At 45.1% G+C, this 15280-nt stretch overlaps 1 protein-coding gene across 4 annotated transcripts; it reads right to left on the bottom strand.

Moving 5' to 3' along the window:
* Positions 1-236: 236 nt before the first annotated feature.
* LOC133926478 (LRR receptor-like serine/threonine-protein kinase ER1) lies at positions 237-8011 on the bottom strand. 4 transcript variants are annotated; one of them, XM_062372441.1, is made up of 27 exons: positions 7577-8011; positions 6699-6828; positions 6543-6614; positions 6377-6448; positions 6235-6306; positions 6070-6141; positions 5923-5994; positions 5605-5676; positions 5461-5532; positions 5311-5379; positions 5149-5220; positions 4951-5022; positions 4770-4841; positions 4613-4684; positions 4433-4504; positions 4275-4346; positions 4055-4126; positions 3906-3977; positions 3760-3831; positions 3602-3673; positions 3430-3498; positions 3282-3353; positions 3133-3200; positions 2909-3037; positions 2335-2700; positions 1707-2080; positions 237-919 (listed from the first exon to the last, which is right to left on the bottom strand). In XM_062372441.1, exons 1-27 carry the CDS (start codon positions 7659-7661, stop codon positions 551-553), a joined length of 2955 nt encoding a protein of 984 aa, XP_062228425.1. In that variant the 5' UTR covers positions 7662-8011; the 3' UTR covers positions 237-550. The 4 variants fall into 4 exon arrangements, with proteins under 4 accessions (XP_062228425.1, XP_062228426.1, XP_062228427.1 ...); XM_062372442.1 differs by having other exon boundaries at positions 1707-2077; XM_062372443.1 differs by having other exon boundaries at positions 2335-2682.
* Between the last annotated feature and the right edge of the window lie 7269 nt (positions 8012-15280).

Raw genomic sequence — 15280 nt, 5'->3', positions numbered from 1 at the left:
CTCACACTGCAGCCCCTCCTGATCTCATCTCCACAGCCCATCCGGAACCAAAGGCCTTCTGCAACCTTACCTCGTGGCTCGCATCGTTTACACCTCCCTGACATGGGCTCGGCGACATCCGCACATGCCGCCCGGGGCCACGGGATAGGATGGCAGAACAGTGCGTGTGGGATGAAGATCCAAGAAGATCGAGATCACCTTACTCACCAAGAAATTTCAGAAGTTACAGAGGTCAGTAGAAACAGGAATGCCACCACTTGGTGCTAGTAGTTTCATGCAGACGAATATCACCTGATCAGTACAGTTCCCATCACTCCAATATGGCAAGAGTCACAGAACTAAGGAGAGAACCAATACAGCCTCCTAGGTTAGACAAAAGAGAACTGGTAAAGAACGAAGAGGAGCACATGACTTTTTACAGTTAACACCCTTCAGAGTCCCTTCTGAGTAAACCCAGCACATTTCAACAAAATGTCAGTTAACTACTTCACTAGCTGCTGCACCTGCCACCTGAGCTCTCAGATCACCAGATGACCGCCTCCGCCGTTGTCTATTCCGTGTTCTGAGAAATGGCCTCTCCGAACTTCAGGAACAGTTCTGCATCCGACGTGCTCGATGAATTGGCGCAGGACAGCACGCTGGTGCCTCTCAAGCTGACGTACTCGTTGATGTAGCTCAGGACGGCCGGTGGCTGCGGCGAGGCCAGTGGTTGCATTGGCTTTGGTGGCGGGTCAGGATTTACAAGGCAGTCCAGAACGCGCACGACCTCGTGCATTGTCGGTCGATCAGATGGTTGCCTCTTAGTGCAGAGAAGCGCGAGTTGGAATATCTTCTTGACTTCACCAAGATCTTTGCATGTATCCGCGATGTCAGGGTCGACAGTCTCCATGACTGCATTGTTCGCAGTCTTCGATAGGATCTGCATAAAAACATAAAAGATGGAAACATGATCAGAGCTTGAGTCAGAAGGAAAATGCAACAGTTGTGAAATATCTGCTAATCAGCGTTACAGAAGTTTCCCTGCCTTTCAGCAATATATATAATTTTCTTCCTAAGAGGCGGCATATGTATTGTCAACATTGATTAGGGATGGAGCACCAGGGTATCCATGGATCTACTCTAATTCAACATAATTAACTGACTAGACAATTTTTCCACCTCATATTGTGAAGTTAGTTAGCTAAGTTGAACTAGAGTAGATCTATGGATCCCTCCATTCCCATCACATATGTAATTGTCTTTTTGGGTAATGTTCTACAAGATCCCGTTTGAAACTCAGGCAACTTAAATGTCACATCGAAAATTCTACAGTACGGGGCTTCCCCTACTGTATTCCCCTAAAAAAGTATGGAAAGTTAATGGCCACATGTAAGAACCATTGATATTTTGTTACTTCATTTTCAGCTTTCCATCTACATTATTGATGACAGGGGGACAGAAATGGCAGGCTTTAGGAGACAGAACACTGCAACCTATAATGGAGCTTTCAGTAGCCATATACAATGGACCAGCCCGCCAGTCCACCACAGGTCTACAGTGCAGATAGATCTACTCACATGATAGGTTTCATGTTGCTGGTCCCCTTATAAAAACACAAGCCAAATCGGCGTTGTTCAGCAATTTTTGGGCACTATTGGAACCCAAAGCAATAAGCCAAAGAAAATGATATTTAATTGAAGAACTGCAAGAGACTGAAAGATAGTTACCAAGTGATGGAGATTGCACTCGTTATCCACTGGCTTCTTGCCAGTCAGCAGCTCCAGCAGAACAATGCCATAGCTGTAGGTATCAGACTTCTCATTGAGGCGGGACGTGCGCGCATACTCGGGGTCAATATAGCCAATAGTGCCCATGACATAGGTCGATGTGTGAGTTTTTGAAACACACAAGCTCTTAGCAATGCCAAAGTCGGTAAGATGGGCCTCATAATCTTTGTCAAGGAGTATATTCTTTGATTTTACATCCCTGTGAATTATCCGTGGACTGCAGTCATGGTGAAGGTAAGAAAGGCCTTGAGCTGAACCCAGAGCAATTCGAAGGCGAGTCTCCCAATCTAGTTTTTTCTTCTTGGATGGACCTTCTAGAAAAGACGAGAAGAGTTATATTATGATATGGTGATAGTAATTCGATCCAACTATTCACAACAAATAACAAACCAAGACTTCGTCAAAACATGAACTGTCATGAGTACCCAGTTGATGTTGTGTGACAGATGAACAAAAAAAGACTATTAAAACGAAAAGCATAGCAGTGCTAGCTACTGATCACTTTAGTAAACTGTTCTCATTCTTCCTATACAAAAAATGTGCGAATGAGTTAGCTGTCTACACTTACCATGTAAAACGTCCCAGAGGCTGCCATTTTCCATGTAATCGTAGAAGAGAAGGTTCCCAACGGGTGATAGAGAGTATCCTTGAAGGCTGACCAGATTCCGGTGTTTGATGCTACCAACAGTCTCAAGCTCAGTCTCAAATTCCTTCAGGCTCTGTGGGTAGTGGGCATAAAGCTTTTTTATTGCCACTGGTTTGCAATCCTTCAGATCACATTTGTAAACTGTACTTGATGCCCCGTACCCAATGATGTATTTCTCACTCAAGTTTTCAGTCATCCTCATTATATCCTCGTACACAAGAAGGGCCATGTTCATATGAAGGATCACCAGCTTGGGGGGAACATTGCTCACTGCAACAGCATGCATTTCTATTACAAGGTATTAACACTGTTCTAGAGTGATCGCTTACAACTTACAAAAATAAACTAATGATGAAGTTGAGTCCAGACAATGTTATTGTTTGCTAAAATCTATTAGTAAATTAATATGACGAGTACAATACAGCATCAAACTTACCATGGCGGTGATCAATTGATTTATTGTAAGAACATATTCCAAACTCAGTAGATGCATTACCTTGCTTGCTTACAGAGACATCTTTGAAAACAGGCGGACGGTGTGGCCTACAAACTGCTACTAAGATCATCAGGAGGATAACAAGTCCACCCACAGCAATGCCAAGTATTGCAGCCTTTGAGATTGGTGCTGCATGGAAAATCCAGCGAAAGATAAGATGGCAGTTTATTAGACATGAATAAAGTTTACTTTCAAAACAAGTGATGAATGCAACACTTTCTTACGTTTCTCTTGGTGGCTGGTGGAACAAGAACCAAGCCAATATCCACAGAGTTCAGGGTTACCTAAGAAGCTGAAGAAATGACCAGATCGCTAAACTACTATTTCCAAGTCTGAGCAAAAGGATATAATAGTGATGGATGGAGCACATTACCTGTCAGGTGAAAACCGTGAGAAGTTGTTGTCAGTAGGGACAACACCAGCCAAATTATTGTATGATACATTTCTGTCCACATGCAAAAGCATAATGTTAGCAAAATACTAACTTTTGTGCATATTTAAAAAAGTAGTTATGAACTTACAAGTTATTGAGGCTGAAGCAGTTTATCAGTGAAGAGACATCTCCAGTTATATTGTTATTTTCCAGTTTTCTACAAGAGTGAATAATGAACAGATGAATAAGAAGTGCGCTTTCCTTCTGAAACCAGACTTACGAATTAAGAAACAAAACTGTGACATGAAAGGACAACTCACAGCAACATTAGATTTTGCAACATTCCAAGTTCTTGAGGAATCAGGCCACCAAGGTGATTATTGGACAAATCACTAAAAACAACAGCCAAGTTATACAAAGTACAATGCAAGGAACTAATTGATAAAATTATTTCACAACTAGAAAACCAGGTACTTACATCTCCATGACACTCATCAAATTACCAAACTCCGCAGGGATGAATCCAACCAGGCCATTCTTGCTCAAGTTACTAGATAGACATGTTCAATGTCATCAGGACATGAAGCTGGAAACATATAAAGATACAGTCATCTAAAAACTTACAGTCTCAATAGGTGTTCTAAGCTGCCAATGGCTGATGGAATTGGACCAGTAATCATGTTACAGGATAAGTCCCTGGTACATGTATCGTTTTTAGATATAGCATAATATGAAATAGATACTCTCAAGAACTGATAGCTCACGGAGCTTACAAGGTGTCCAAATTGTTGATCCTCGATAGCTCGATAGGAATAGGGCCACCTAGATAATTTGATGAAAGATTTCTACAGAAACAGATGAACATAAGTCACTAATCACCGTGAACAAAGCAGCAGATCACTATGAAACATCAAACATGTTTTTAAAAACCTCGGAAAATTCACTCAGCTCAGGTTTAGCACAGTGTAAGGTTTAAAACCTATTCAAACTTACAAATATGTCATGCTTTCAAGTTTACGCAACGAACGAGGAATGGTCCCATTTAACTTGTTGCCATAAGCATTGCTGCAAAAGAAAATTAGCACATTATATGTGTATTTGTGACAATGCACATGTCCAGCAAATTTTTTTCAGAAGTAATCTGTGCTTACAAGCTATTGAGATTCACACATGAACTTAGGTTGTCAGGGATTGGTCCTTCAAGGTTGTTATTTGCAAGGTTCCTGTGAAACAAGCAGAAGCAGCGTCTTGTTCATGCATTATAGTTTTCAGGAGAGCAATGAAGCACTACTCACATGACAAACATTAAAGGGTGCCTGAAAAGTACTTACAAGTCAAATAAGCCGGTAAGCTTTCCGAGCTCTGGAGGAATGCACCCAGTAAGTTGATTATCATTTAGTTCTCTGAATTTAGATAATATGTCAACAAAGATAGTGATAGCTAAAAGAATTTTCATACCCATAACTGAAAAGAAATACTAATGCTTACAGGTAATGAAGTGTTGACATATTTCCTAGCTCTGGTGGTATTGGCCCTGCTAACCTATTGCCTTGCATGTACCTATAACCACAAGATGTATGATGTTATTAACTCAGAAATATGCCCATATCAATTAAAACTAAAATCTTAAACAGCTATGAACCAGATTTAGGGGGATAAGAATTCTTACAGCTTCTCAGTGTATGTCAAGTTGCCTAGTATCGATGGTATTGGACCAGATAATTGGTTGTAACTCAGATCTCTGGAACAAAAAAAGGGGCTATCAATTATCAATGATATTTCTTGCACCGCCAACAATGAGAAAATGTAGCCTCATTTGCCAATCAGACAATAATCTAGAAACTACAGAATTCATTATAAGACTTACAGAACAGCAAGCGCCTGCATAAGACCAATAACTGAAGGAATTGGACCGGTGAACTTGTTCCCTTGCAAGGACCTAATACAGAATACATGCATAATTCTGTAGGTCAGCTCTCTCCATTAGGTATGTAACAAGATTATGTTCATTGAAAAAGGAAACACATACAGTGTGGCCACTTGTAGGAAACCAATGTTGAACGGGATTGGTCCAGTAAATTGATTGTAAGACAAATCCCTACCAATATAAAATGTTAGGAAAACATCATAAACGGAAAGTTCAATAGCTTAGTTGAGGGGCGAGAATATATATACGTACAAGACCTGAAAGCTTGTACAGTTCCCAATGGTATCTGGTATGACCCCAGTCAAGCTATTGTTCTTCACGTCACTGATGGTAACCTTGAAATCAGATTGAGGAAACACAACAAACTTGTAGCAAACATGGTAAGAGTGTACTTACAAGTACCAAAGGCCAGTCAACTGGCACATATCAGGAGAGAGACTTCCTTCTAAACGATTGCCCCGCAGCCCCCTAAGTAATGAGTTATGACCAATTTAGCCACAAATTATCCAAGAAATCTTTTGATGTTTCATAACGCTTTATTTGCATGAATGCCATTTCACAAGACCATCCAAACCAAAAAACTTCATACAGCAGTCCAGCTTTTGCTTGGCGGCCAGGCCATTAAATATACTAATAATGTAGCTACAGTACTAGCAATCGAGCACTAGTACACATTCTTTGAAATTGCGAAACAAAGAGAGAAGATTGACTTACAGGTATTGAAGAACCTCATTCCAATAGATTAGTCTTGGTATTTCCCCGGTCAGTTTGTTTTGAGCCAAGTCCCTGGTGTATGCATCGCATTAGAAATTTTGAACCGCCCAGTTAAATCCACATTATGAGAATCATGTAGCATCTTACAAAAACTTCAAATTTGGGAGCTGCGACAGTGTTGATGGGATCGTGCCAATCAGTTGGTTATTCTTCAATATCCTAGAAGATCATAAACACCAGCAAACGATCAATACGCCCTTCCATGGTATTTGTTTGTTACTTGCACTTCAGCAAAAAAAAAAAAAGCCTCACAAGTTCTCAAGATGCTTCAGCTTTGATATTGAAAACGGTATGTCCCCATCCAAGCTATTGAAGGAAAAATCCCTAAACCAAAAATATAAGTATAAACACGGTATGCGCCACCAGCATAAACCAAAAATCCTAAACAACTCACAGCGTTCTAAGCGAGGAACAATCGGCAATCTCATCAGGGATCTGCCCAGACAGCCCGTTCGACTTCAGATCGCTGTATCCACATGCCAAAACACACATGTTAACGCAAGTCACAAAAATCCAATCAACAACACAGCTCATTAGGCCAAACAAGAAATCATCCGTACATCGAGACGAGGCTCTTCAGGCTGCCAACGGCTGGAGAGATCTCGCCCTCAAGGTACAGCCCGGAGAGGTTGCTGCATTGCATTTGCACCAACCAGCATCAGTGCCCACACGTCGCAATCGTTAAAGAAGCAAGCTTCAATGGACGCTATTCTTACAGCGCGGCGACGGCGAAGGTGACGTTGTCGCACAGGACTCCGCGCCACGAGCAGTAGTCGTCGCCGGCCCAATCGTACAGTACATTGCCGACATTGCGGAAGGACTTCTTGATCTCCAGCAGCGTCGACCCTGGATGTAGAACCAGCCGCATTAGCATAAAGAACGGCGACACGATATGGACTTGGTAGAATCTGAACAGACCATTTGGCAAAAGGAATATCAGCAGAAAGGGGGTTGGTTAACATACTATCACGGATTTTTCCTAGAGTTCAAGGCAAGAAAGCAAACTAAGTTCAGGAACATCAGATTTGGAAAGCCCAAAAATAGTACAATGGTGAAAGATAGGATTCATCAGGGTAGGTAGCAGGATTACACTGAATAGCAAAACCAAACAAACAGCTAAAAACGCACAAGAAACCAGATTAAAAAATCAAGCTTCCAGCACTGAAGAAAGAGAAAAGATTTGATGCTGAAACGACTTCTTAATCTTCTGAGCGTTTGCTCCAAAAGGCAACAGAACAATTCGGAAAATGGCACATATAAAAACAAAACAGAACATGGAAGGGGTAAAAAAAATCACATTTTGAAACATTGGTGTACGAGTGAGAGGCTGCTACAAGATGTCAAGAACTGCCTCCTCGGCAGGGAAGAAGAGGAGAGGAGATGAGAAGGGGCACAACTCACAAGGATTAGTTAAGTATTAGACTTGGCTTACCGCAATAAAAAATGGGAATGGAGCACCAGCGAATCACCATGCCTCTAAAAGCGCGTACTTGCAGCGCTAATAAAATACTAATCCTAACAAACCATCCCCTCGAATCTTTGCTCCCCAGTACGCAACCAGACACCCCGAGAGAGAGAGAGAGAGATCACGAACCGTCGTCAGCGACGGCGACGGCGAGGAGGAGGAAGGCGACGAGAGCACGGGAGGTCGTCGTCATGGCCACTGAGCTGCGAAGCATCAGGGGAGTGACATTACAGAGAGGACGACGACGGAGTGTGAAGCGTGCTGCAGAGAGTCTGCCTTAACGGGGTGGAGGTGGAGTTCTTGGTTGGTTTCGTGGGTTCTCGCGCTCGGCTTTCCGCAGTTGCGCCGCTGGCTCAGTGACAGCGAGTAGCTGTATGGCTGGGCGATAGAGTGGCAGGGGCTAGGTGGAGTGGCGAGTAGTATGCTATAAGTTTGGAGTTTTAGAGAGAGAGATGAGAGTTTAGGGGCTAGAGAGAGAGTGGTTTCTTGTGAGGATGATAGGGAGAGATGAGGAGGAGAGAGATTGGGAGATGGACACTGTGAGGTCACATCAGTGCCGTAGTTTTTTCTCTCTCCATCTGGTTGGCCTAGAGCAGCAGAACTCGAGTCACAAATCGAGGGGCGTGGTCCAAATGACATGTGGGGCCTGAGAATTTGGATTGGGTTAATGCTAGCTGTGAGACCTGCAGGTGGGCCACCACATTTCTGTATTTTGGATCGATTGCATTGATCTTTTTAAGGCAAATAGGTCACGTTCTAAAAAAACTTATTAGGGTTTGTTTAGGTAGGTTCTAACTCCTAGTTTCGTATCAGATTTTAAATTTATAAATTAAAATAAAATAATTTATGTATTTGTTTTTAGATTAAATTAAAAATAAAAATAAAATGGTTCATATAAACATCATAACTTTTGCTTATAAATTCTTAAAAATAATAATAGAAATTTATTAAGCTAGACCTCTACCAAATAGACTTTTATTTCTAAACTACAGCTTCCAACCGGAGATCAGAAAAGTTTACAGTCCCAATCACAACAGGCCAGACTCGGTAAATGGCAAAAGGTTCGTTTGACAGGGGAAATAGAATTCAATTCCTTATAGTTTAGTTTAAATTTTAATTCCATTCTAATTAGTTTGTGCACCCTCGTTTAAGCATAGGGTAAAATTATTCTCCTAATTTACTACTAAAACAGAGGATACGTGTGAAATAAAATAATCATGCACGTCAAGGTTTGTAAAATGTTAGCAGTCCGCCAGCCGGCGACAAGAGGCAAGACTAGGAGACTAGCTAAATGGTAAAGGTCCATTTCGAAGGGAAATAGAATATGAATCCTTATAGTTTAGTTCAATTTGAATTAAATCTGAACTTTTTTTTACTGTAAACCCTTCCGGTTAAAAAGGATGGTACAAAGTTATTCTCTTAATTTGCTAGTAAAACAGAGGACACATGGAATCAAGCGCATGATATGTGTATAAAAGTTTGAGAAATTTCAAAAACTTACAACTATTTTGACACATATTATAAAAACTATAATTTCTAGTGCTTATTTTAAAAAACTATAACTAATTTGATATATATTAAATTCTCACCGTAGCCACACCTATCGTCCTCTAGCAATATGTGAGCACACGGTTAATCATTCCATTACATGGCATATGTGGGTCCATTGTAGTTTTTACAACATATGTCAAAATAAGTAGGTTTTTTAAATAGACATTAAAGTTGGAGTTTTATATAATATATATCAAAATAGTTATATTTTTTAAAAAATTTACTCAAAAAGTTTACATACGCGCAGCTAGAACAAAACGACTCTGTAAGTGGCAAAAGGTCTGTTTGATTGAGGTTGTCTGGTATGCTAAGAGCATCTACAGTAGATATTACATCCCACCCTTTATCTTATCCGATAGCCAAATCGAGTAAAAATCCATCTCCAACAGAGCTTCCATCATCCACACTGTTATGACAGGTACACTATCTCCTTCCTCTTGCACGCGAGATGTGGCATGTCTCTCTGCCCACTCCATTCTCCAAATGTTGCTTGCCCATGCGCTACAGCCACCATCCGGACACATACCATCTCCACCGTTGTTGTTGCTGCTCCTCCTTCTCCTCCTGTCGTCCCCTCTCCCTCTCGAGCTCAGCAGCGCGATGGGCTACGATGAAGTGGTCCATGGCTGCAGCCTGCCCCGGAGGGGGAGGAGCTGATAGATGAGGACGAGGGGAGAGGCGGCGGTGGCGGCGAAGGGCGTGGAGGAAGCGGCAGCAATAGCAGGAGGTGGGGGCATTGAGGACGTTGGCAGGGATGCTACGGTGCCATCCGCAATAACGGAGGGGAGGGAGAGGAAGGGAATTCTTCTCTATGTGTGGCAACTAGTCTGAAACCACCTGCACTGCCAAATCCGAGCAACTTGGTGAGCTAGCTCGATTCCCTTTGTCCATGCCCCTAATCGAACTTGAACACCTCTACGACCTCATCTTGGCCCGTTTCCAAGTAGGGTCAGGCTGCCATCGTTGTTTTCGGTGGTAGGCCACCATCGTTGTTTTCGGTGGTAGGCCACCATCACATGGGTCTTCACTGCTGATGACAGAATGTAGGGCTTCTTCGACCAAGCCGAGGCTGTCACGAGGTCCATCGTGCTGCCTTAGGCTAGTGCGTGTTGTTTCCTCCTTCCTCGTCCCAGTCGCGCCACCTCCCTATCCACGCCAAGCTCCATTACCATCGTGAACACCTCACCGTCGACATGGCCACTCCGACCACCTCTACCAAAGATGAAACATCAAGGATCTCTTCCATGATCTATTGATGCTGATGCGCGCACCGATTTTGCCTTGGCTCGTCGCCAGCGCGGACCACCTTGGAGCTCCGAGCTCCATTGCGTCGAGTGCCTGTCGCGGGCCATGCTCCGGTTAGGCCCTCTGTTGAAGCTGCCACTGCAAGATCCACCAGGAAGACCTAGACGTCGTGGGCTTGGTCACAGGTTGCATCTCGCTGTTGTTCATTGATGACAGACTGGGATGCACTGCCATATTCCCTCTGTTCTGCTCCGGTTGGCCGAGGTCATAGATTTTGATGTGGTCAGCATGAGAGTTGTAAAATGCTATTAAAAAAATGGGAGAGACAACATGGAGGATAAAATATGGAGTGAATTGGAGTGGTGAAGCAATATAGAGAGTGAATTTTTATATATGACCATTCATATTAGGATATGAATGTTGTATTATAGATGGTATGTTAGAGTTGCTCTAACTATAAATGTTATAGACAAATTTTATAACTAGTAGCTAACTATATGATTGGATATGGTCCTTAGAAATCTCGGACCATAAAAGTGTAAAACTAAACTACCTACAATTTAGGTGGTGGAACTACTTGAACCAGGACCAGTGTTACTTGAGTTCTATCTTATTAACCATGAGCATGAGGGGTAATTACCTCTTTGCCACTCTTACTAGTGGCACGTTTTCAAGTGCCATCCTACTAAAAAAACTTTGATAATTTGCTACCTGGGTCCATTGAATTGTTGATACTTTGCTTTTTTCGCTGATGTGGTGGTATCTTAGAAGAATATTCATTTGGATATAGGGGCAAATTGACTGAAAAATACCCTTTCTCTTCCTCCTTCCACTGCTGGCGCCGCGCATCGTGTCCTCTTCCGCACCGCGCGCACTCCATCCACTACCTCACTTTTGTCTCCCTTGTGTGTCGGTCACGCGCCCACTACCGCTCTGGCTTCACGCGCTCCTCTCGGCCTACGTCGCCTCCCACAAAGGGGGCTCCACTTGGCCTCTTCCACCTCTTCCGCTCTGAGCTCCACGTCCTCGCCGCTGCGCGTCTTCACACCCCCGCCTCTATCCTCCATGCCCTGCCTTCCTCGTCCCTGTCCGCACATGCTCGTCCTCACGCTCGCCATGGCTTTCACTCGCTCGCGACCTACGAGGCCTTCCTCCTCGTGAGCGCCGACTACCCGCACCACTGTCCCTCGGCCTTCTCCGTGAACGCCCTGCTCGTCGCCCTCGTCGGTGCCAACCAGGTCGACCTCGTTGAGGCTAGGCAACTACGCAAGGCCGACTAGCGCGCGACGATGGCCTCCATGCAGCGGGCCACAATGCCGAGCTCCTCGGCTAACGGCTGTAGCTCCTCACATCACTGCAACGCGACATTCCAGGCGGTGAGATGAATGCGATTGCCGTAGCAGAACTTAGCCGCCGTCTTGAACGTGCCTGGCTCGCCTAGGAAGTCTGGGAGGAACCCCATCCCTCTCGTGCCGACCCCCTCGCCCTCCCAATTCACCACAGCATGGCCGCCGCTGCTCGCTGGCCTCATTTCAAGAGAAGGAGAAAAAGGACATAAAAGATATTTTGTTCTCATCACCACGTCACATGAGCGAATATTCCTCTAAGTTGTTGCCACGTAAAAAAAAATGGTAAAGTATCAACAATTCAGTGGATCTAATGGCAATTTATTAAAGTTTTTCTGTAAGATAACATTTGAGAATGTACCTCATGTAAGAGTGGCAAAGAGTTAATCGCCCGAGTAGGAGTGACACAACATTTAGCAGGCCGTTGCAAACAGGCAACCGACATGTGAGGCCAATGCTCACTATACCCCCACACGTCAGCTCTCATGATTGATCCCAACATGAAACGTGATGTTTATCAGGCCTCTGCAGGAAATGTCAGGGCCTTGCTTTCCTTTCTTTTCTCTAGCTTTTGCCTCTCTTTTCTCCTCCCCTTTCATTTATTCACCCCCAGTATCCATTTATTCCCCTCTTTAGTTTGCTTAACTAGCATCATTCTTCGAGACTCTTTAAGTAAAGAGATCGCTGCTACAAATGCTGCTACAGTGCTAGCCAGGGGGCGGATCTTCAGAGGGCACAGGGGAGGCTCAACCGCTCGAGCATGGAGATGAAGGCGATGGAAGGAACAAGAAAAAGAGAGGACCAAAGAAGTACGAAGAAGATGAACTGTCTCCATCCCGCGTCTGCCACATGTACTAGCTGTGTAGCGGTGTGATTTATCTGTATGTAATGGAGGTTGCAACAGCCACAGACTCAAAGACCGTAGTGCTGAAGACGTGTAGTGTACAGTGAAGGCAACGTCTACAGTATGCGGTGGATCAACAGTGGGAGGTGGTGGCGTTTTAGCCGGGATGCACGGTGGTTGGGATGAGATGGCAGCGGCGCGGGCGCCACGGGACGGTGTCACCCGGAACTGGAGATGGAGGCATGGAGCTCGCTGGGACGAACCTATGGCGGGGCAGCCTAGCATGCATCGCACAGAGTCCCTGGATCGGGTGATGCACAGTGGATAGAGCAAGCGTTCACGACTGTAACCAAACTGAGCAGAGGAAGTTAGAGAAAGGCATTTTGCTGCTAAATATCGACGGAATCCCACCATCATGCCCGTGGCAAACAGTCCCACGCCGCCATTAGCGCGAAGGACGCGGCTGGAGCAGCGGTAGTACGGCGAGCACGACAGGCCATGATGACGGGGGTCCCCCGTGAGCACTGAGAACGGCAGGCCGTCAGATAGGCGAGAGTTGAGATGGACGGGGGTGCACGGTGATCTCAAGTTCTCAATGACGGGTGATAACAAGAAGACAAGGTAAAGAAAGGCCGGTGACCGGCGACGGGGAAGACGAGAGCGTCTGCTTATGTTGCATCGGAAGGAGGACCATAGTGCATAGCAATACTGTTAGGCCCCGTTTAGTATGCTCGAATTTAGTGGATGCATACAGCAATAGTCCTAACTCCTATAACATTTTTGAAAAAAATCCAACCAGTGTGCGTGGCAGCTACTAATACACTAAAATAGAATTGACAGTGAGATCTGAAAAACAATTTGGCTTGGTTAAAAGAAGAATTCGATACTAGCTGCTAGTGTTCCTAGTAGTATCTCTCTAGCCAACATACATACCTCTACAACTCAAATTGCTTTCTCTGATCAGTTGTACATTTACTTTTACAGGCCACGTTTATTGGACGACTAGCTGTGATTTGGAGTAAATGGCACATCGCAAACCCCATTACCAGAATTATGAGGAGCTTTTCAGAACAAGTCCTTTTACCCTTCACCAATCTCGCCAATGCTCACATGGCTCAGTCATCCCGATCCCGATTCAGTCTCTTCTCTCTGGTGCAGCACCCACGCACAACAAGTAGGCAGGCTGGCTGGCTTTCCTTATGTGGTTTCACATGCAAGGAAACAAACATTCTGTTTGAGATTTTAGCTGATTGAAGAAGCGGTTATAACTGTTGAATTTTGATTGTTAGTATTTATAATAAATTTTTAATTTCTTACATAGAAAAAGTTAGAAAACCTTATATTAACTTCTAAATCAAATTAACCACGTCCGCTTCTTCAATCAAACAAAGTCACAGAAACCAGAGCTAAAAGGCAGCTCCTTAAAAAGGTTCTGTTTTTTTTAAAAAAAAAGGAAAAAAGAACTATCCAAACTGGTCGAAGCCATGCTCCACCGTTCGGCGAGCTGGCAGCAGCAGCCACTGCTCCTCCTCCAACTTGATCACTGCAGCAGCGCAGCTGGATCGCGTGGAAGGAAAGGCAGTAGGGCCCCCCCGCCGAATGCCATGTGGGCCCGTCTCGGCGTCGCGACAAGATGCTTTGCTGCTGCTGCAGCTGCTGTTTATTTGAGCGCGTCATGCTCCATTAGTTTTGGTAGTAGAGTAGAAACTTTTCGCGCCTGATGCAATGCTTCGAGTTCTCTGCGACGCCGGCTCTCTGTGGACGCCTGAGGCGCAGCGGATTTTACCCCATCAGACAAACAGAGCTCGCGCTGATCTGCACAGTTCCGTTGTTCTCGCCGAACACAACTCGATCAGCACCGCATTATGATTTCTTATGTATGATACGCTCACGCATGATGAGTTTTAAGGGCGTGCAGATGCTGCACGCATCGCGACCGTCGATGCGGCGTGCCCGGCGAACCCTGTCTCGTTCCGGCCTGATCCAGTCGCCAAACCAAACGGCTCTACACTGTACAGGGTGCACCTCAGCGCCGACAAGTGACAGCAACGAAGCAACGCTGCCGCTGTTTGCGCACAGCCGCACGCTGTGCCCTAGCTCCTCCACCCGTCCCTAACACTTCTCACTGTCCGACCGGCGGAGAGCACAGGCGCACAGCTCGGTCCGAGCTCTCCTCCGGCCGGGGCAGAGATTCGCCGGTACGAGCGGGTAGTGGCATGTCCTGTGGCCGTACGCTCCAACTTTGCTTAGGGCTTTCGACGGGACGGCAGCTAACGAACGGATCGATTTTATGCTTTCATGATTTCCCGTCGATAGATTAGGGTTCGTACTGGTCGGCAATGCTTCGCGCCACGTGACCATCTTTGCCTTTTCCTCGCAGCACTAGCGGCTTATAGCTGCATGGCCAGGTCAGAGATGTGATGTGAATGATGGATGGGTAGGGGTGTGCGCCTGTTGCGCGAGGACAGGGCCGGAAGGGGCCCTTTTCAGGGGTGGCAGCATGCAACAGCACTGCACAAGGGCAGCCGCCTCCATTGATTACAAGTCTACAACAGAGTATACTTTTCCCTCCTGCGTATAACTAGTTATTGCTTCGCTCAGTTTCTGAGCCAGCTACTCTCTCTCCTGGTTACTACTAACTCCTTCCGTCCGCTCAGTTTCTGTAGCTTCTTCCGCCGACTCCAGCGGGATTGGCAAAACAGGCCGCACCGCTGTGCCGATGTTTTTCTTCTCCTCCCATCTCGCATCATCTCCGGTAGAATCGGCATCGACTGCTACAGGATTGCGGACGGAATGATATAAGCAGCAAACTTGTGCACGAGAGAACACCTGTAACATTGTTAAGGT

This window comes from Phragmites australis, chromosome 8, assembly GCF_958298935.1.
Source record: "Phragmites australis chromosome 8, lpPhrAust1.1, whole genome shotgun sequence".
Classification (NCBI taxonomy): domain Eukaryota; kingdom Viridiplantae; phylum Streptophyta; class Magnoliopsida; order Poales; family Poaceae; genus Phragmites; species Phragmites australis.
The sequence above is the reverse complement of the archived record's forward strand: the minus strand, read 5'-3'. Positions and strand labels throughout refer to the sequence as shown.

What these genes read in the sequence shown, in the direction of transcription:
- LOC133926478 (XM_062372441.1), bottom strand. Translation starts at nt 7,661, where the DNA reads ATGCTTCGCAGCTCAGTGGCCATGACGACGACCTCCCGTGCTCTCGTC. An exon ending in TGTGTGAATCTCAATAGCTT is followed by an intron (nt 4,347 to 4,432) that starts GTAAGCACAGAT and finishes TTTCTTTTGCAG; the next exon opens with CAATGCTTATGGCAACAAGT. An exon ending in TGTCTCTGTAAGCAAGCAAG is followed by an intron (nt 2,701 to 2,908) that starts GTAATGCATCTA and finishes ACCTTGTAATAG; the next exon opens with AAATGCATGCTGTTGCAGTG.